Source organism: Lycium ferocissimum, chromosome 6 (assembly GCF_029784015.1).
Source record: "Lycium ferocissimum isolate CSIRO_LF1 chromosome 6, AGI_CSIRO_Lferr_CH_V1, whole genome shotgun sequence".
In the NCBI taxonomy this organism is placed as follows: Eukaryota; Viridiplantae; Streptophyta; class Magnoliopsida; order Solanales; family Solanaceae; genus Lycium; species Lycium ferocissimum.
The window spans coordinates 6391218-6413951 of NC_081347.1; the positions used below are offsets into that span (position 1 = coordinate 6391218).

Sequence of the window (22734 nt, forward strand, 5' to 3'; positions counted from 1 at the left end):
AGCTCCGAGTGTTGATTCAGAATTAGTTTTCTTTTCAACTTGCATAATTCACTTTACATACAAAGAGGTAGCCAATGAAGCCAGATACTAGAACTAAAAATATTATTGGAAGCTCTTACCAAAAGAATTGACCTCAAACTGAATCATTAAAGATAAAGGTCAGAAAACACCTCTTGTTCCAAAAAATGGGAACAAATCTCTCGTGCTCGAGACATGAGATAGGAAGGCATATCCCTTACGTACTTTTTCTTAGAGAGTGGGTTGATGATCCAATTACATTCAGCGTTTGAAGCGAAATCTTTTATTACTCAATACAGAATTTTACAGACATGATTCATTTCGTCCACACTAAAGAAAAGCCCTTCATATGAACAAGAAGAAAATCAAAGCTTGGCCAAAAATGATGCAGGACACTAAAGAATATGACTACAAAAAGAATAATAACAACATTAAGTCTAACAGCCCTGACCAAAACATTCTGGTTAAGCTTCTATCCATGCATTTACTTCCAGTTCATGTTTAGCCAACCATCTATACATATGCCTATACTTCACAAAGCTCTGCAACATAAAACGAATCAATCTGCAAACACTCCTGTCCAGCAAATTCCAATAAAGGCAGTGCTCTGCACTTCAGTTTGAATTAGCGGGGCAAAACTTCAACTACACGATCTAGTGCATCAACTGGAATTTCCCTACCCGGGACCTGAACCTTTAGAAGATCAGAGTACCTGAAGAGAAGACATTGAATGTTTTGTTTTCATTACCCCTTGTAGCCCAATTGTCACATCTATTAACTGCACTAACATCAGAATACTTACTCCGCAAATGAAAAGAGGTTCTCATGTTCCGGGATAAATGCAAGTAGGGCCTGCGAAAAAGAGCTCAAAAGTTACACACATGTTGCAACTACGAATCAGAAGCATGACATCAGAAAATTAAACGACATGAACTTGCAGACTTAATTACCTCAAATGGCATGTTCAACAGCTCATAGTACGTTCTAACACGATCTAATCTCAACTGCACAGCTTCACCGTCGATTGAGGGGATAGCAGCCAAAGCCTAAACAACTTGGAAGGAAACTATTAGCTATGCTGTGTGAGAAAATAAAAACGCAAGCATCGAAGCTAGAAAGAAAAATGAAAATTACATCGAATCAATGAGTAGGCAGATTGGTTCCGTTGAGGTGTTAATTTAGAGATCAAATTAATTGAATTGCATTTAGCTCACTAAATGGAAACACCATAAGGAAATCCTTTCAAGGAAAGAGAAACCACCTGTTCCAGTGCAATGGAATTACGGCATATTTGCTGAACTCCAAACAGGTTGATAGATTTCAAATCAGCCAAAGCCTAGGAAGAAATAAAGAGAAGAATAAGATGGGAGGTGGTCGAAAATTCAATTGAATATCAGAATTTAATCAACAGAACCGCTCTATCCAGACCTTGATTGATGCATTTGAAGCAACACTACATATACCGCCGAATATATAGTTCCGCCTTGATCCTGTAATGAAGGGTGCCATTTCCTCATCCCGGCGTGTTATCTGGATTACAGAAACCAGAGAAAACATAGAAAGAACTGGTTCTGTAACTTTGATTCCAATAGAATGAACAACTAAATCGAAATGGACAATAATCTTCAATCGGTTGATAACAAACCCAAAAAGAAGCAATTAGAAGAAAGCAAACCAAAGGATGAATTCTGAACGACTACTATGCTAAAGAAAAAAAATGAAAGCTTAGTCATCTGACTTCAATGGTTTCTCAAGTCTACTGGAAGAAGCTACACAACAAAACATTGTGAGATGATTTTCCTCTTCTGTACTCCATGCCATTCACCTCTCTGAACGACTTTTACTTCTTACTTATTTTAAAGACCACATGAGGCCATTGCAGAAGGAAAATTATTAGTCAATTGGCCAAATGGCAGTACCATTTTTACATACTCATGTTCTAAACTCACCATATAAGCTGGTCCCCGAAGCCTAAGTTACTCTTCAAGTGTTCAGAATTTTTGGCACTGGATAAAACTTTATCTTCTAAGTGAATTTTCTAATATTTCTTTAGAATTAATATCACATATGGGGCACTGAGGAGGTATGAGACCCGCGGGATATAAAAACAAAAACAGACGAAACACGATATCGTCATACTACCCTCCCAAGAGAACAGTCAGCATTCAAGTTTAGCTCATCCACAAAGTGAGAATTCGAATCTCAAAGGAGAAGATAGAGATCATGTGGTAGATAACAACATCCACACATCGTTACTACTATAAGCAGAGTTTGTAAGGGTAAGGAAAGAGATTATTACCAGAAAAAGATAGGAAAAGTTGTTATACACTAAAGACTGAAGAAAACTTTACCAGGGAAGTTAATGAAATTATATAATCATCCGGCTCCTCTGCATCTTGATCATCTAGGTATTCCTTACTCGTCATTTCCTGTAAAATAGTTGCTCACACTGTTGGTTGTAAATACTACCTCTTCCAGAACAAAGTTAATGGAATCACCACACATGCCACAAACCTGCAGATGGAAAATAGTCTCCAATTGCATCTCAACACGAAGAACCTTGAGGCAATCAATTGCAAGTTTCTTATATTCTGCAGCAAAAGATGCCAAATCCTTAGGAGGCGAACTGCTTGTTCTTGAATGCTTTGGAGCTTTCTTCCCCCCATTCTCTTCTACCTGATTTGATGTGCTATTGCAGATCTTCCCAAGCCTGTAATTTGCATCAGAAAAAAGTTGACAAGCCATAAAACGGTATTCAAAGTTCAAATAGTACTCAGTTGTACCAAAAATTTCATTATATTCAAACAATAATCAATGTCAAAGCTTCCCCTAATAAGAAATGATGCATTTAGCCAACCACCGCGGGGAGGAGAAAGAGCTTTGTGAGGGGGAGAGAAGACAGATGAAGAAATTTTATGGGTACCAATGTCCAGGTGTGTGTGTTTTCAAGACAACTTTTCCTTCTTTTCTCTAGAAAACCTTTTTCTTCCTTTCAGTAAGACAACTGCTTTCTTTTGTTTCCCATAGAAGACATGTGGTCAAAGTAAATTTAGAACGTTCTAAGTATTGAGATGAGATGTCTACTAGGAGTATCAAAGCAAGACACCCAACAGTTGTTACTGCTGATTGGTAATGACGAATGATAGGTAAATATTAGGCATCTATTGTGCTCTCTCTAACTATGTGAGAACCCATGAAAAACTCTGTACTCCCGACTAAAGCAAACATTCAAAATGAAGGACAAAAATGCAAAAAGACTTGAGAACTTGCCTTTCAATTGAATCAGCAACATATTCTAATGAATCACTTAAAGATGCCAGTAAAATTAGCTTGTTATCATCACGAATCAAGTGATCCTGCAAAAATGAATTGAAACTAGCTTATCATCATACAAAAAAATAAAATTAAAAATTAAAAAAAAATGACGCTGCACAGAGTACATTATCTCAAACTGTTTCACTTGCCAAGTTTGCTGAATCAATGTCAGCTCTATTCTATCATATATCACTCCATTATTTTCAGATTCATCTCACTTATGGGGTAATGCACCATGTAATAACTCCACTTCTTTTCACATTAGTATTCATCTTCCTCTTCTACTTCATTTTCAATTAGAATTAACATTGTATTTCTAATAGGTCTGTTACTGATCATCCGGACAAAAACATAAACCCTCTTTAGCTATTGTCTATGTAGCCACAGATACCTGTCTGATTGGCCGCAAATTCAATAATGCATCACTGATTTCCATTTCAACCTCCGAACTTTCACCATTGGCAGCACCATTTTCTGTGTTAAGCTCACCAATTGAACAGGGTAAACATGCACTGGCTGGATCACGTCGCATCAGATTTTCAATGTCATGTCTGCCAATGAGCATATAACTTTGCTTCTCAAGAACTGCCTGAATAAATAAGATATAGGATTGTCAAGTGAATAAAGTTGGAAAGAGAAATTGAGGCAACCTAATAATATTCTACTTCTGTACTCTACTCCATTTTTGAACTATGCCCCACAAAGTGAAAGTTTCCCCTTTTATGAGGAAAAAGATAATAAAACATGAAGATATAAGAATTAGGGGGACTCTCATAAGGCAACTCTCTGATTTGTTTGTTGTTTGGAAACTTTTCAGTTAGACATTAGCTGTAAAGATCTTCTTGAATATTGAAAAGACATCTTTTCTCATCTTCTGAATATATAGAGTCATTCTGAGTAAAGAACAATAAAGAACTAATGCTTATTCCATAGACAATCCTCCAGATAACAAGAAATGTTGATTAGCACCCCAGCTACCTATACTCGAACAACCATCAAAGGAGAAGGAATTGTTCAAACCTCCATGTATGAAGTGCGACATCTTTCATATGTTCTTTCAAGAAAAGTTTGAACATAGTTCACAAGAGCAACAGCAAACTTTGGCATTGCTTGTGCCCATCCAAGCACCTGTGTGAATGTAAATTTTAAATGCTGGAGACTGATCAAGTAAGAGAACTGGAAAAAATATTAACCAGGCATGCAGCCCAATGAGAGAAAAGACGGAGACCAAATGAAATCGAAACACTGAAGGTATCATAAGAGGACAAAAATAACAATGTCTTCACTTGTATACAACAATTTATGATGTTAACATCGCTCATACTTACTAGCAGCATAGAACAGATAGGCACTTGACTGCTTGAAAACAACGAAATGACAAATATACAGGATTTATCAGAAAAAGTATTGAACATATAGTACCTCTTTTGCTAAGAAATCTATTGCCAAAAGTCCTTGCAAGATTGGTCGACCTTTCTCAACCAATGGGGTATAAGATGTGACAGCATGCGCGCGTGGACGAAATGCCGCTGGGCCTATAAGAGAACTTTAAGTATTACAACTTCATAGCATAGTAGAATAATTCAACTATGTAAGCAGATTTTATATTTTAGTACATTTGAGGAAAATTGGAATATTAAGCATCACCTTAAACTCCATCTCTAAATATGGTCTAGCTGATTTTTTTTATAACGGAGAAATCCCTAGGGACCAGTCGCACAGTTCAAAACTTAGTGTACAATGGTCTTCTGCCTCTCTACCTTTCTCCACTTAAACACCAGGCTTTTGTCAGTGGCACGGTTTGAATTTGTGACTTGTGCTTAACCCACATATCACATGTCGCGCTCTTACCACCAAACCAAGCCTATGCTCTAGCAGATTATTAGAGGTACTTAATATGTTCTAATATAAATGTAACTCCATTTAAATTTACTAAAGCCAAACTTCAAATGGTGATTAATAAGTAAGACTATCAAGTAACTGTCATTCATTGCACTTCTCACGGTACGTCGGATAAAGGTTGAAGACCCCAATACACTGGCCAAGAGCTAGTATTGTTGATGCCTATTCTTTTATGCATATTATTTAGTAACACCACTTGTTCATATGTTATACATGGACAGATAGATGCAGGACTCCACGACCGAGAACTAAGCAGCACCAGACAAGAAAGGTTATTGATGCTAAGGAAATATGTCACTAGTTGCAATTTGTGGATGTGGCCAGGGAACTTTTGAGATCAGACTCAAAGATCCGCATCAATTAACTTTGCAACAAATAGCAATCAAAGGTGCTCTTTGAAGGTATTTGGCTGGATATTTAAAAAACAATGACAGCTTTCTGGATTAGGACTTGTCTCATCAATATGTACCACATCTTCAAATCTCATGCAAGAAAGGTTATGGATGCTAAGGAAATATGTCACTAGTTGCAATTTGAGGATGTGGCCAGGGAACTCAATTAACTTTGCAACAAATAGCAATCAAAGGTGCTCTTTGAAGGTATTTGGCTGGATATTTTAAAAACAATGACAGCTTTCTGGATTAGGACTTGTCTCATCAATATGTACCACATCTTCAAATCTCATGCAATATTCTTTTTGATAACAACATGCAATTCAATATTCACTTTTGCTTATTTTCCCATTTAACATAAGCATGCTTTCTTCTTCTTGTTTACCATTAAAATCCCTATATTGTGTTTTTACCAACAGACGATTGTACATTGCAACTTTAATAACTCTAATTAGCTAGCAGAGAATGTAGCCTGTAAAGAGACTTGCTTGATATTGCCTGCTGTACAGCTTTCCGATAATCAACAAACATTGCCGGTAAGAAGTGATCCTTCACAAAGTTCTCCACAAATGCCAGAAGTCCATCATTCCTACAATAATTATAAGTCAAAGTGCAGGAAGAGTGTCAGATTATCATGAAACATGGATCTGCAATATTGCTGATGCAACCTCTATTGGGATCAAATAACATGGTTGCAAGTGCATTTAATGTTCCTAAACAAAACGTAGAAGATGTGATACCACTAGCATTAAGCTAACAACTAAAACCTGTTACAAACACATCAGCAGCAGCTTCTTCTCAGGCATGTGCTGCAAAAATACAATACAACTTTAAAATCTGAGAGGTGCTAGCGACTGTTAGCAACTGATGTTGGTATAGGGGCAATTCAACAGTTTATGTAGAAGGAAATGGAGATCTTTTGTTTGAGTGTACAGCTTAACGATGAAGCCTTCAGGTTTGTATTCTAGAGTATCTCATTGGTAATCATCTGTTTGTGTGTAACAGCTAAATGGTGAACCCTTTCTGGTTTGTATTCCAGTGTGTACCATTGGTAATCATTTGTGTTAGCAAACATGAATGCAAAAGGTTTAAGAGCATGCCTGTATCATCAGCATCACCGTGAGCAAGAGACTAGGATAAATCTCTCTATCCTATAGGAGGAACTAGTGAGATATGAATACCTGGTATAAAGTAGTTATTGTACAAGTCATGAGAAAGACAGCCTATATTATTCCTAAAAGTCCTTCTATTAAATTATTTTCCCTTCTATCATCTCTTTGCAGCCAGCTTTAACCACTAATCAGGTTTTAATACTTCGTCTTCACAGTATTAGAATTAATTTCCAAGCTTAAGTGATTATAGTCCAGATTACAAATTATGCAGCAAATAGCTCACTGCTTATACATTGGTGGGATCAATGTGAAAAGAAGGTTACTTATTATCTATGACCGTTACATTCACATAAAAATTAAGAACACGATCCCATCAAACAAAGATAAGGTACAATAAAATCGGGCTTACCCAAGTTGTGAGTACTTCTGTGGCAGCATGGAAGCGACTTTATCTGTGAACTGTTGATAGAATGTTGGGAGTAAAATTAGTAAAGAACTTTCCAGTACTCTTGGACTGATTATAGCTTTATGATTAGATCAAACCTGAAGAACAGGTCGGTATATCGAGGCTGCTAAATAAATTCCCTGCTCAGGTAAAATAGTTGATGTACCATAACCTTCTTGGAGTACATTGGAGCCTCTCTTACCCCATCCTTGCCTAATGAGGTCAACCCCTGGGTGAAAATTGTTATAGAGTTAAATCATTAAACTAACCAAAACAAGAGATGAAGGTGCAATAAGAATCTTTCTCGCCAGCTCATTAGTTTAGTAGCAAGATCAGTAGGAAAATAGACATGTAATAAAGCCCCAAAAAAAAAAAAAAACAAAAAAAAAAAAACGAATCTAAAACTCAATATACTTTGTTGTTTTGGTAAACCTCCTGACATACCTTGATTTGAAATGGATACAGTAGCATCTGTGAAACGAAATGCAAATGTTAGCCCATCTTCTGACCCATCCCTGTAATCAATACAAATCAAAGATGGTCCATTATTAACTAGAGAGAAAGTTGAGATACAATGGCTAACAGAACAAAAGTAGTGCCTTTCCCATAAAAGAAGAAATATTTGAACACTATGTGATGGCATAAAATATCCAACTTCTACAACAGTCCACTACTCTAGATTATTGCAAGACAGAAAGCATTTTCACCACTTAGCTCACAAAGAAAAAAAGTAATACAGTCAGACCTCTCTATAACAAAGACCCGCATATAACAGCACCTCTCTATAACAGTCAAATTTTTTCGGCACCGATTTTATGTTTTTTTTTTTTCCCCTTTGATGACATGGGAACCCGTAGCCGCTACTCTTTGGGTGCGCACAGGATAAACCCAGCTCCTGTGCAATAGCTCACAAACCACACAGGAGAGGTAACCTGCACTAGGCAAGCCCGGTGCGACGAGCTCGACCCAAAAAAGGATTTTGAAAAATAAATTTATTATTTTTTTAATTTTATGTTATATTTTACTTCTCTATAACAACTTTTCACCTATAACAGCAATAGCCAACTTTATAACAGTACGCTCTTTGTAAAATTACACCCCATATAACAGCTCTCTTCTTTTTTTGATAATATAATAATTAACCGTCTTTATAAAAATAGAATATCTATGATTACCAATAATAAGCGTAGAGATTTTGACCAAATATTTGATCATTTAATACACTATTTATGACAAATATATATATATATATATATTTTCAAAATCAAACAATTTTCCTTCGTTATACAAAGTGTGATTAATATAGAATTGGCAATTAAAAATGAAAATTAGATTTTATGTATGCATCTTTTTTGCCTATAATAGCGAAGTATTATTTAAATGTCAATGCTGTTATAGGTATATAACAGCCATTGTTAGCCGAAAAATTTCGTACCCAAAGATGTTGTTATAGAGAGGTTTGACCGTACTTTATGTTTCTCCTTAAACTAATGCTGTCACTGTCACCAACTAAAATTGGATGTATTTCCAAGAGCCAAAGTGAAATATGAATTTCCACAGGAGAACTACAAAATGCCCAAAGTGAAGCATCTGTTCAGCAATTGGATGCCATTTAAATAACTCTTAGGCCCAAAATTCAGATGGCTTGTGGGCGTTATTTTGGAGTACTTGGCCTTGCTGCGCGGCCCAGTACACAATAGTATCATCATAAACTGTTGACTCATCTGTTCTCGCATCTCAGACAATGAAAAATCGAACATCTCGGACCATGGAGAATCAATGAGGAGGAAATCGTTTTAGAGGATCTCGATTTTAGTTACAATAGTAAGCATGAACACACTCGTGAAGTATGCGACTCATTGCATGAATGACCGCCCAAAAATACTAATATTGCTAGGACCGATAGGCAGGTAACTAGGGGTTTTCTTTAACGGAAGGGAAATATAATGAGAGCCTTCGGTATAAGTAAGCAGACGTCTCCACAGTAGCCTCTGTTGCTCGACACTTTTGTTGCTAGTAATCTTGTTGCTTGTGTTTCACAGTCTAACACTCCTGTACCATGGGCTACGGACTCAAGCGCTTCTGCTCATATTTCTAGTAATAAATCACTTTTGTCTCATATGGTTTACTCGCAATCTCTTCCAACGTTTACTTTAGCCAATGTATTCCAAACAAAAGCAAAACGAGTTGGACAAAGCTCATTCCCTATCCAGTCACGCTAAATTTTGTTCTTTATGTCCCTGATTGTCCTTTTAATCTTGCATTTGTTAGTCGTTTGACTCATACCCCAGAGTTGTGCCATAATATTCTTACATGATTTTGTTGTTATGCAGGACCGCAAAACGGGAGACACTTGGAACAAAGCATGAATCACAAGGCCTTTACTACCTTAACTCTCCCAATTCCTCCACAACATGTCCACTTACCGATTCACCAGACTAAATTCACACGTTTGGGACATCTAGTTTATCCATTTCAGAAGATTATGCCTAGTTTATCTACATTAGATTGTGAATTGTGCAGCTTGGGAAACATACCTGAGCCACCTTCCCACGTAGTGCTGAGAGTTGTGCAAAGTATGATCTTTTCTTTAGTTCATTCTGATATATGGGATCCTAGTAGAGTCGGTTCAACCTTCGAATTTTGCTAGTTTCATTGATGATTATTCAAATGTACTTGAATTTTATCAAAGAAAGATGTGCTCCGGTTGTTTTCTGTATTCCAAAGATTTTGTACTGAAATAGAAAATCAATTTGGTGTTTCTATTCGCACTTTTCGCAATGATAATGCCTTAGAATACTTTTTTTTAATCAAGTAAAGGTATTTTCATTCATAAACATGGCCAAACTAGCCGTATACAAGGTATATACCAAAAGATAAAGCATCTACAGATATGATTCTCTACAAACTCCGCCCAATCATCTACATTACAAGGAACTTTTTGTTTACACCAAAAGAAAATAAGAGAGCGAAGATGACTCCTCAACGGAGAGAAACTCGACTCTCTTCCATCAAATGCTCTCTTATTTCTCTCTCTCTCCAAACAAACCCATATCAACGCAAGCAGAACCACGTTCCAAGCCCTTCGTCTTCTCCTCTCTCCCGCTCTTTGCCTCTTCCAACTGACCATCAACTCCTTCACACTTCTTGGCATTGCCCAAGAAGTTTGAAACCACTTTAACATATCCCACCATAATCTCATGGTAAAACCGCAATGTAGAAGAAGATGATCCACATTCTCGCCCGCCTCCTTGCACATGTAACACCAATTGACACGGACAACCTTCCGCTTTCTAAGATTTTCCGCTGTCAAAATCACCCCTCTAGTGGCTAGCCAGGTGAAGAAACACACCTTCCTCAACACTTGGAACCCATATTGCATTACATGGGAAATCAACCTCCTCCCTAACCAAAAGTTTCTCATAAAAAGACTTCACAGAGAACACTCCATTATTTTCTAGGGCCCACCACCACACACCAGGATTATCCACCAAATTGACTTGCCTATAAAGCAATTCTATCAATCTTTGAAACTCACTCACTTCCCAATCTTGAAAACCCCTTCTAAATCTCAAATCCAAAAAGTCGCTCCATCATGTGTCCCCCTATTTGTTGAATCCTTAGAATATTTATCCTCTCAGTTTCACCATTTTATGACTTCTTAAGGAATTATTCCACATTTCTTGGGAATCATCAATAGACCTAAACTCCTTTAGTTCTTTTATTTCACATTTCTTGGGAACTAGTGCAATGTATGAAGCATTTAAGCTCTTCTGTTAACATTCCAAGTGATGAAAGTAACTTACATCCTTCAGCAAATCCTTTTATTCGGATAAAGAGCCTTCAGCAAATCATCCTTAATTGTGAAGCCATCTCAGTTTTTCACCACTTCTAGGGCTTTTCCCCCGTGAATGGCCATTTCAGTTACTTTCTCCAGTAGATATTTTGGGAATTGTGTCCATATATAAGTATGCCTCCATCCCTCAGTCTCATGATACAGCTAGTTATAAGAGTTCAGAATCTCCTCTGACGAAATCTGGGTCTTTAGTTATCTCCCCTACTCGGCCTTTAAATGTGATTCCATCTTTCATGACATTTTCCATTCTGCGAATAAACTGTTGTCTTTCACTTTGATTCAGCCATAAGCACCTGACTTCTGTCTCCAAGATCTCCTTCCAGCTTGGCTACCCCTTCTAGCTTCAGAATGTTATCACTGCTCTGTCAATTATCTCTTCCATAATAATCAAACGCCTTTGGTTTATCCATCTTGTAATCCTAACTAACTAATAATTTGCAACATATAAAAAAGGATAACTGATTCAAGTTTATGAGCGGTTGCCACCTTCCAGATACTCTAACCCACTAAGAGAATTGGGCTACATCAGTCAGCACTTAGGCCAATCCAGTTTGGTTAGAAGTATCAAGAGATACGTCAAAACGGGACTTGACTAGTTGTCTGAATTAATGCACATGAATTCAACCAATTCCTCCCCTCAACATAGTAAACACCCCAAATGAAAGAACCAGAAGAGGACAACCAATAAAACAAAGAAAACGGGAAATAGGAGCAAAAGCAAACAGATTTTCAATATAAAGATAAATTAAGTTAAATTAAAAGAGAAGAAGACTGGAAAATAAAATAACATAAAACATAGAGATCACAAGCTTTAGGACAACAGTGATAAGCAGTCCACTAACTTGCCTCTTATCCTTTGAAGGGGCCTTGCTTGCAAGTCTTGCTGTTTGGACAGCAGCATCTGCAGATGCAGCTTCTGGAGTAGCTCGCAGGATCTCACATATGAGTTGTTGGCATTCACTCTGTTTGCACAATAGCATTAGTGAATATCTGTATCATCCATAATCGAATGAGCACTGCTTTGTTACTACACCATATATCTATACTCCAACCAACTAGAGGGATCTTGGGCATCAGAATGCAAATGATTGACATGGAAGAAACTGACCTGTAAGACAGTCAATGAAAAGCCAATACTATAGCCTCCAGTGGCATGAGATCCATCTGAATCAGGGTTCCAACTAATGTCTGTAGGCATGGACTTAGGCGTGTTCAAGTCAACTTGTTGTGCGCACTTTGACTCAAGAAGTTCTCCAACAATAACATGGTTCTCTGGAAATTGTTCAGTTGCAATCACAAACCAAAAGTAAAAGATTGTGGAACTGAATGCAGACTACTAGAAGCAAAATCAATAAGGGAAAAAATAAAAGAAAAAAAAGGATGAAGAAATTTGCAAGACCATATCACTTACCAAATACATGAACAACAGTATCAAGAATTGAATCAAGGAGTTCCTTTGCAGCAGCCTGTGCTGTTCCTGTAGGAGCCATGACAGGTGAAACGGGGCTGACAGCTAGTAGCACTGCGAGATATATCCCATTTTGATGCTTCTGTTTTGATGACTGAAAACTCTCCAACTGCCCTTTGAGATAGTGAAGACCTGTAATGGCTGCTTGAGCAGCCTGGCCAATGCGAGGTCGTGAAGCATTTTCTGCATGAGCTTTGATCTTTGTTGTGATTATCTCATGAATAGTAGGTCGTAACCTTTGGCTGTTGAAACAAATACAATTAAAAAAGAGTAATTAGAGACTACATATTCAAATACCACAAATGAAACATGAAGAAGATAACCCTATACCGAAAGATAGAAACAAATATAAGACTCAACCAATTCAATCATGAAAAGTAAACAAGTGAAATCATCATAATTTAGAGCAAAGATCAAATCAAAGTTCTGGTAATCGTCATTAGCATTGTATTCAAGCATTAACAGAAATCTGTTTATTTGCTTGTAGGATGGACCAAAAGTGCAAATTTGCCTTAAGACCTTGAGTGGCATCCTTTAATTGACATGGTTTGCCGTACTGAAAAATTGGATCTTAGCCAGTTCGTGTACTAGTTTTAAAAGAGCTCCTCTGTCTCCACTGTCCACCAGAGATTTACGACCTTCCTTTGATCATTTCTCTGTGGTTGGCAAAATCACCTCTCCCACGACAGGTAATCCTTTTGGTTAGCACCTATTTGCAACCCCCAGCCTACGAGGTCATTCTAAAACATATCTCTGCCTGAACAAGATGAGTATGCAGGTAATCAAATTCAGAGCTTTGCTTCCAATTGGCCCAAAAGAGTGAACATGGGAACTAACCATATTATGGCTCCTGCTGCTGCAACTTTCCCAAGCATGCAAAGACACTCAACCATGGTCTGCAAGTACTTCACATGCAATGGAGCATCAGTCTTCCTGATTGCTTCCTACATTTGAAATTGGGAGCATTAGAACTCTTATAAATATATAAGAATTTTGATATTTACAAGCATGCAGAAAGCAACTTTATATCAGTCAATCAACTAGGCCACAACCCCAAAACTAGCTGGGTTTGGCATCTTTCTTACAACAAATTCATCTGGTGTAGAATCTGAAAGCCATGTCGGAACGTGATGAGAGACAATTTTTACATCCTTCGAAGCACCTTCAGTGCCATTAATCCTTAAAGAGGTAGGATAGCCATCTGACACAGTATCTTCGCCATCCTCATCATGACCTTCTACTTGGGAGCTGCAAATAAGGCAGAAGAAAGGAACTCAGCTGCTACCATTTGCACCAGGAAGAGGAATAAATGGAGAAATCTACCAAAAGACTGATAAAGTTAAACTATCAGAAGAGGAATAAATGGAGAAATCTACCAAAAGAATGATAAAGTTAAATTGTCACTTAAAGGTGTTTATGGAGGATGCTATCGAGTTTCACTTAAAGATGAAACCAATGAAGAGGTAGATCTAGATTGACATGTGATCATCTGCAACAATATTGAGGATGATATTATCAACAGAACAACATCACTTAAAATTTTCTTTTTGTCTTACCTGCCATCAATAGAGCTAGTTCTGTGAGATCCATCACCAGCTCCAAATGAACCAAACTGATTGTCACCTTTTAGCAACCTAGTTCTTCGAGAGAGAGGCTGTGAGTTGTTCATGGACAATGGTACAGCTACAGTAGTGGGTACTTCATCATCCCTTTCACTGATACTGAAGAGAGTAGAACTGCAAAGGTAAGGTCAATGTTAAGCAAATATAAAGCAACATCTGAAATTAAAATCTAAATAAAAAACATGTGGCTAATCTCAACAGAAAGTTGAGGATAACAAAGTACAAGAAAAATCACCTCCAAAATTGTGCTTCGTTAGTTCCAAGCACAAACAAATTAGTTAATCACCCAATTATGTATCTCAACATACAGAATATCGAGTTGCATTGCTAGAGGTGGCCTCACAAACAATGAAATACTTGACATGAATACAACCTCAAACAGCAAGAAGGTTTATATAGACCAAGGGTAAATGATATGTACCTGTATTCACCCTTATTATAAAGATGGGCATGCAGATCCTCCAAGACTTTATAGAAGAGAACTCCTCGTAGCTTTGTCAACTCAGATCTGACATCTTGTAAAGCACCAACCTGTATGATGCCAACAATATACAGTAAGTACACCAAGCCATCCTTTCAGCACTGAGTAAGAACTGCCACCAAAAAATGTTACAACTCTACAAGAGATTAGTGCTAAAAACTTGTTTATCAACTTGAAATTGGTGTTGCTGTGACGACCACATTAGAAGCAGCATTTGTAATAGCAATGGAACTATAGAACAAAAAGCTGCCTCTTTTAACAAAATCGGTTTTAACGCAGATTGCAAACTAGGTATCATGAATATGGTAGAGAAATTTGATCTATGTGACCAAGAAAAACTCAGTATGCTGAAAGTTTGTCCACGGTCTCTTTCAAGCAGCCACAGGGAAAGTGTGAATGTAGAACCAGTATGAAGTTTTTATTGACCCACCGTTTGAAGGCCTTCTCGTTCAAGCATAAGAGCTGATTGAACATGCAACTGCACGGCAGCATAGAATTGCTTTTCATTAATCAGCTTTTCAATACGAGCAGGAACCTGTGGCAGAAAAGACAAGGTAATGCATCAACAAGAATGAAGATGGATAATGATGATAAAATAAAAGGCTGAAAGAACTCTGAGAATCTGCATAGCATCATCAACACGTGAAGCCTCTTCTTGATTAAAATTGCTTGTACAGGATGTCTCTGGGGGGACCGCAACATCCAAAACATTTGAGAGGCCAAGAACATAATATAAATATAAGGCAAGTCCAAGATGAAAAACGCATACCACAACTGGGGAAGAACAAGTGCTCAGATGAAGTTTAATAAAAGTTGAAGTAACGTCATAGACTTGAAAAAAGTTACAGAGCGTTTTCATTATTGAGAGCTGAGACCCAAGGGTGTGGTCTAGTGGTCAATGAAGTGGGTTGAGCACCATGAGGTCTCAGGTTCAAATCCCAGCTGAGACAAAACACTAGGTGATTTATTCCCATCTGTTCTAGCCTTGGTGGACAGAGTTACCTGGTACCTGTTGCTAGTGGGAGGTGGCAGGTATCCCGTGGAATTAGTCGAGGTGCGCGCAAGCTGGCCCGGACACACGGTTATCAAAACAAAGAGTTATTGAGAGCTGAGAACAAACTCGAGCTCCCCACAAGGATGGGTTTAACAGTTTATCGTCAAGCTAGCCTCTCCCACCCTGATACTCTTAATAGAGAATTCTTTCAGCTCTGTGAGCCTTAATGACAATAGAGAATACAGTAAAACCGTAGAGCAGACGACCACCCGTATATTTTCCTGTCAAGCTCACCTATACCAATCAACAATGCCTCATCTTTTTACTGAACTTACCCACCAAGCAATACTAGAGCTAGCCTTTCCTTTTATCTGATTAGGAGGAGAATATAATTCTAGTCAAGCATCTTCTCACATGTGTAAGAAGCATCAGGTCATTACGTTACTCTAATGCAGAAGAAGAGAGAGAAAGGCATAAAAAGGAAAGGGAGAAATTTCGTTGAAATATTCACATGTCAAACAGAGGATAGATTGTATCACGACTTCCAACTGCGATGAGCTACTTATCATAATTGAATCCTGAGAACTGACCTCTATGTATTTAATTTTTTCCTTTTTTGGGATAAGTTTATATGATTGATGTAATTTAGACACATGCGCGACTGTTTCTATTGGATTAATCACTTAAACACAGCCAGTAAAACACATGGCGATTTAACAAGATGCGCTAAAGGTCCTTCTATAGCTTCACATTTATAGCAAAGAGCGGCAGAGCCACAGATCAAGCTATCTGATAGTGTACTATATCGACAAACTAAAACTATGTTTACTCTTTATGGGATATTGCAATTCTATGTTTTGAATCATTCAATTGCTTAGAAGTAGAATCCAACTTCAGATGTCTATGATTTTTGGTTTTTTGGAGCGACTTTCAAGATGTAAAGGATGACGACAGTGTGCTAGATTACATCATTCAGCACAGGATTAGGTTTTTTTGTACAGATGGGCAACCTTCTTTTTGCTCTGTATAAGCAGATCCCAGACCATGTCATCACTGTTATTTATAAAATTCTTTCAAAAACTATTTATAATTTTCTGCTTCTGAGTCCACTCACAGATATAAAAGGCTCTAATTATCTTCCAAACAGAGCAGTTTAGACATTTCTTGGTAACTAGTAGTTTAGACATTTATTTTAATGCTAGTATCCATGTATCCATTCTTAACATAGACAGAATGCGGCAATTAATTAGAAATATAGCAGGGACTGGAGCAAGAATAATAGCAACACCAGTAGAAATATAAAGGAAGACAACTGACCTTAGCTATGCCTTCTATTTGATCTAACAAGGAGATAATATGTCGCAATGTAACAGACCGATACCACAACTGATGTAACTGCTTGTTACGGGCACCAAGAAGCTTCTTTGCCTCTGCCAGGTCACCTTTTAAAACACCAATACTTTGGGTGGATTCACTGAATAACCGCAAAATCTGAAGGTAAAAGTAGACTAAAAGAATAAGATGAATAATATTTGATATATAAGAATAAGAAGAATATTAAAAAAGGCAAAAGAAAAGCACAAAACTAGACTTCAGCACTGGCATAATACTAATTACATACATAAACAACATGCCATGTTTCAAGTTGTGCTGAGAGAAGTCCGCTTCTGTGCTTACTCCAGAAGCAGCATCAACTTAACCAGATATAGGAGGATGTTTGGCTAAGCTTATAAGCTGGTCAAACTGACTTATTAACCTTTCCGCTTATCCATGCGTTTGGTAGACAAAGTGCTTAAGTCAAGTGCTTATAAGCCAAAATCAGCCTAAAGTCATAACCTGGTCATCCCAACTAATGGATTTTCAGCTTATAAGCACTTTGGTTTGACTTACTATTTTCTCTTTAATATTTCTTTTAATTCCCAAAATACCTTTCCCAAAATAAAACCCCTAACTTCCTCTCTACTCCATATCACTGCTCCTCCATTTTCTTTATAAAGATACTTTCCAATTTATATTTTTTTGTGGAAATGTAAGGGTATTTTAGCCAAGTTAACAAATTACAGCTTCTCAACACTTTTTATCAAACGCAAACAACTGCTTATTATCAGTTTCAACATGTTTATCCAAACACGTAACTTTTTATTTATAAAATCAATTTCAGCACTTGAAACTTATCAGTTATTTACAATCAGCTAACTCAAACAGGCTCTAAGTCATTTTTTATTTCACATAACAACTATAGAGAACAACTGTAATAAGACCTTTTTTTTTTTTGATCAGGTAATGTTTTCCATTAATAATAACAAGGCCAACATGGCCGTATACAAGTTTTTTTTTTTTGATGAAGAGAAGGACCAGGTATAAGATCGGGGGATTGAACCCGACGTGAATTGAACACGCAACCTTCTGATCTGGAGTCAGACGCGGTCATGGCCGTATACAAGTGGTATACCAAAAAAAAGGAGAAACCTACAAAATATGGTTCTCTCCAAAAGACACCCAATCCTCTATACAAACAGGAACTACATGGGTGCACCAAAAGAAAATAAGGGCTCGGACACTACTCCTTAATTGAGCAAAGCTCATCTCCACCCCTTCAAAAGCTTTCCTATTTCTTTCTTTCCAAATGACCCATATCAAACCAAGAGGAGTGACATTCCAAGCCTTGTGCCTTCTTCTTCGAGCTCCACTCTTCCAACCGGACATCAACTCCTTCACAGATCTAGGCATTACCCAAGAGACACCAAACCACCTAAAGATGTCCTCCTATAACCCTGAGGCTAATTTGCAAAGTAGTCATAGAATATGGTCCACATCCTCTCCCGTCTCCTTACAAAGGAAGCAACAGCTCGTGCAAATAACCTTTCGTTTCCTAAGGTTCTCCGCCGTCAAGATCACCCCTCTAGTAGCTAGCCATGCCAAGAAGCACACCTTCCTCGGCACCTTAGGGATCCAGACAGAGGCATGTGGGAAACTAACCTCTGTCCTAACTAAGAGCTTCTCATAGAATAATAAGACCAAAATGTTCCTCTTTCACAAAGACCAAAAATTTAAATTCAATTGATTTCAGACATTGTGAACTTAACAGCAACATGTTTAGGTTGGTTTAACTTTTGTATTTTCCTTTAGCAAAACAAAAGATTCACCAAATTAATTAACAAATAGAAGAGACAATATCTATCACCAAGCACCTGATTTTTGGTCCAGAATCAAACAGAGACCTCTCCAGCTAGCTTCATTAGGTTGTTAAATTAGTTGAAAGTGCAACTCTATGCCAAAAGAAAACATATCGATAAAAGGTATATCAATTACAAAAAGAGGTTACTGTTTTATATAGCCTAACAGCTAAATCAGAGCACAAGGAATTTTTCCGATCAAGAAAAGAGTAATTCACTATACATTAGAGAATCGGAGCTCAAGGCTCTTCAAAGTAAATCTCAAAATAATCAACTTCAAAGGATGGTCGATGAATAAAACTAATTACATTCCGATATAACCGTATTCTGGGGCCAAGTAGTCTTGAGTCTTATAACTAGCTTAAGTAGATAAAGCTACATCACCTATTGCATTTTTAACCATAGTGGCAAACCGGAGAACAATTCCCTGAGAATGTGATAAACCATAAAAAGGTACGTTGACAATCAAAGCCTGATAACTAACCTTATAAAGTAATTAAGAGCGTCCTTATACCTACATTCTCCAAGAATAGTGCCATTCAAAATATATACCACTCTCACCACCGTGAGGGAAAGAATGAATAAGCTGTAATGAATTGTTCTAGCATATGTTTCTATGTGTTCAGAAAACATTTTCTTTTTCTCTTTTCGTTTTTTAAGGAACAGAAACTTCTCGTTCCAAGCTCAAAAGTATGTTGGCAGCCAGCATTGGTTAGAGATGAGAATAGCAAAACGATGAGTTTTACTTTTTGATAGACAAATTGACCTCATAAGTAATGGATATAGGGTTAATATTTTTGGAATTCTTTTGCTTTGATGTCCAGCTTCTTGTAAAAACTTCATAATTAGATAAGAGAATATAGTTATTTAGTTGATTGAAAGTGAAGATAGTTATTCATTAATATTGTGAATTCAATCAATTATAACTTTTTTGGTTATAATTTTTCGGAGACACTCCAGGATTCTACACTTTTTGTATACTTCTCTTGTATACACGAGTATCTTTAATTTTTGTATATCAATAAATTACTACCTTACCACAGAAAACAAGTTTTTTGGTTATAGGATTCTTTAATTTTCTTTCCTTTTTCCAGAAAGGAAGGGCTAATGTCAAACTCATTGCTTCAACATTTTTCTTCATTAAGATTTTTTCTAGAAACAAGAGTAACTTCTATTGACAAAAAGATAAAGATAAAAGAAACCCCGTATGCAAGATTCATGCACTGGGTAGGAATCCTGTTCAACAAAATTAATTCCACTATCTGTACATGTCATTGAGTGCACCATAAATATGAGGAAAGTAAAGATGACAGGATCTTATGTATCTGCACTGGTGAGCTTTCTTTCTGTTTATATCTTTTTCAATTTCGCAATGTATATCAAATCCATGAAAAGATACCAAAGCAAAGTTCAGAACGACTGTGAGTATCTCTTTCTAGGACAGTTCAGTTAAATAAACATTTGCTTGAAACTAGAAATTTGCATATCTAGGAAATTCGCTACTAAACAAAATTCAACAAATAAGGGACGATGTAAAAAGACACCTGAGAATAATTTTGAATAGCTTTATTGAAGCCACCGTGGTAGGCATGCACTACTTCATCCACAACTTCCTCAATAATTTCACTCTGCTCCTTTAAGACATGGACATCACCTTCACGGTCTTTCGAGGTTAATATACGAACAACATGAGGCAGTGAATCAAACCGAGCAGCAGCCCAGTTTTCATCTACCCTAGCAAGTTCCTCCCTTAAGTACTGCAATTACCACAAAGCATATCATCAAACAAATGCTACAGAAATAATCCAAAATTTTAATAAGAGATAAAACCCAATTACTATTTATTTCATTACAAAGTTACGAATAGGAAGATCATAAGCTACTTACCACAGAGCGTGTGATGAAAAAAAAAATGCTACAGAAATAACCCAAGATTCAAATAACATATAAACCACAATTACTATAAAATTCATTAAAAGCTACCAATAGAGGAAGCATTTACCACCGGTGTTGTCAAAGACACGCTTAAAGCAAGCTTAAGCCCTAAAGCGTGGCTCAAAACATGTTGAACGCTTCGCCTTGCTTTAATGTGCGCTTTAGTGTCATCATCAAGGCTCTAAGATAAAATTTTGCTTGCGAATGAGTGTTTCCTAAAGAGGCTACACTAAACAATTGATATTTCACTTTATCTAAAAAAAAAAAATCGATTTCGTTATCCATATATTTGTTATTCGTGCTTATAATTATTAGTCATAGACTAAACATATATATATTTGTACTTTTTTCTCCATTTGCGCCTTTTTTTCATTAAAGCCCATGCTTTATTTGCGGTTTTACACTTAAAGCTCCAACAGACCTTAGAGCTTTTTTCCGCTTTTCGCTTTTGATAACACTGTTTACTACAGTCCACAGAGCATATGATCAAAGAAATGCTACCGAAAGTCCGAAACAACCCAATAGTCAAATAAAAGAAAAGAAAAACCCTATATAAAGTTATTATTTTAGAGCAAATAATCACATAAATGATACAAAAATAACTCAATATTCAAACAAAAATATAAAATGCAATGAGCTCTAACTTTCATTACAAGTTACCAAAATAGAAAGATTCTAAGCTAATTAAGGAAAGATAAAATAAATTAAAAAAAAAATAAAAAAAATAAAAACCATATAAGGTAATTACTATAGAGCAAATGATTACAGAAATGCTACAAAAGTAACTCAAAAATTCAATAAAAGATAAAATCCAATGTGCTCTAACTTTCACTACAAGTTACCAAAAATAGAAAGATTCTAAACTAATTAAAGAAAGGAAAAAAAAAAAAAGGTAAATAAGCAGGTCATAAAGAGTAAAAATTATCTAGTGAAATTCATCAAAATCTCAAACCCAGAAATAAACAATAAATAGGAGTAGTAAATTTTCCAATTGCAGTAAAAATTTAAGGTTAAACTTACCGATTTATCTTTAGGAATGGGTAATAGATCAAATTTCCCCATCTCAATATACTCAACTGTACCAAATCACAAAATCAAAGGATTAGAAAAGACAATTTAAAAACCTCAAATATATAAATCTAAATTTGAATGTAAATTTGTATTTACCGGAAAAGGATTTAATTTGGATCTAAGAAACAGTACGACAAGTAAACTGATTAAATAGCAGTGAAACGACTGCGTTGCGGGTGGGGTGGGGTGGTGGGGTGTGAGGGGGTGGGGGATAGGGAAGCTCCAGAGGGGAGCAGAGAGCTGGAGAATTGAAATGGAGATGGAGATTGTGATGGAAATGATGATGATGATGATGTCAAAATTTTAATACTTAATTAAGGTATGCTTTATTAATATTTTTATAAGAGAAGTACTTTTCTGGCATAGACTATTCTTTTTTTGTTCTACATTGACCTTCTCAAGTGATGGTGTTAAGGAAAGAAAAGTTTTGTATCAACATAGACTTTCAAGTAAATGCTACTCCCTCCCTCCCAATTTATTTGATGTAGTTTGATTGGGCGTGGTATTTAAGAAAGGGAAAAGGCTTAAATATGCAATGAAACTATCAAAAAAGGATCGTTCATATCACTCGTTAATAGTTAGGCTTAAAAAAGCCAATATCGTTACCATTTTTGTCATATATGTCATTACTCACTAATAAAATTCTACTACTATCAGATTTTTCTACTTGGCATTATCTAAACCCTTCATCATACGAGTGGCATATATGAGTCATTTCGTAGTTCAGTGGCATATTTGATCTTTTTCTCAATTCATATATAAGTCTCTATCTTTTCTAATTTTATGTAACAAGTTCATTCTTTATATTAATAACATTATTATTATACATGGAAAAACTATATACCCTCTTATTTAGTTATATTATGAATCTAATCTTATTCTAGGAGTGAGCGTTTGGTTCTTCGGTTTGATTTTATCAAACTTCGGTTCGGCTATTACGGTTTCGG

At 36.6% G+C, this 22734-nt stretch overlaps 1 protein-coding gene across 2 annotated transcripts; it reads right to left on the minus strand.

Moving 5' to 3' along the window:
* Nucleotides 1-285: 285 nt before the first annotated feature.
* Nucleotides 286-22076, minus strand: LOC132059094 (exocyst complex component SEC8). 2 transcript variants are annotated; one of them, XM_059451583.1, is made up of 27 exons: nt 21884-22063; nt 21737-21792; nt 20326-20538; nt 16923-17096; nt 15042-15146; nt 14552-14661; nt 14065-14244; nt 13594-13756; nt 13346-13452; nt 12452-12750; nt 12149-12312; nt 11887-12002; nt 7629-7699; nt 7283-7413; nt 7149-7198; nt 6116-6216; nt 4756-4868; nt 4354-4461; nt 3725-3922; nt 3289-3374; nt 2533-2728; nt 2370-2447; nt 1447-1548; nt 1280-1354; nt 969-1064; nt 821-870; nt 286-730 (listed from the first exon to the last, which is right to left on the minus strand). In XM_059451583.1, the coding sequence occupies exons 2-27, from the start codon at nt 21776-21778 to the stop codon at nt 643-645; spliced, it is 3216 nt and encodes a 1071-aa protein (XP_059307566.1). In that variant the 5' UTR covers nt 21779-21792; nt 21884-22063; the 3' UTR covers nt 286-642. The 2 variants fall into 2 exon arrangements, 1 of the variants encoding a protein (XP_059307566.1); XR_009415496.1 differs by lacking the exons at nt 286-730; nt 821-870; nt 969-1064; nt 1280-1354 and having other exon boundaries at nt 1478-1548; nt 2370-2467; nt 21884-22076.
* Nucleotides 22077-22734: the final 658 nt, after the last annotated feature.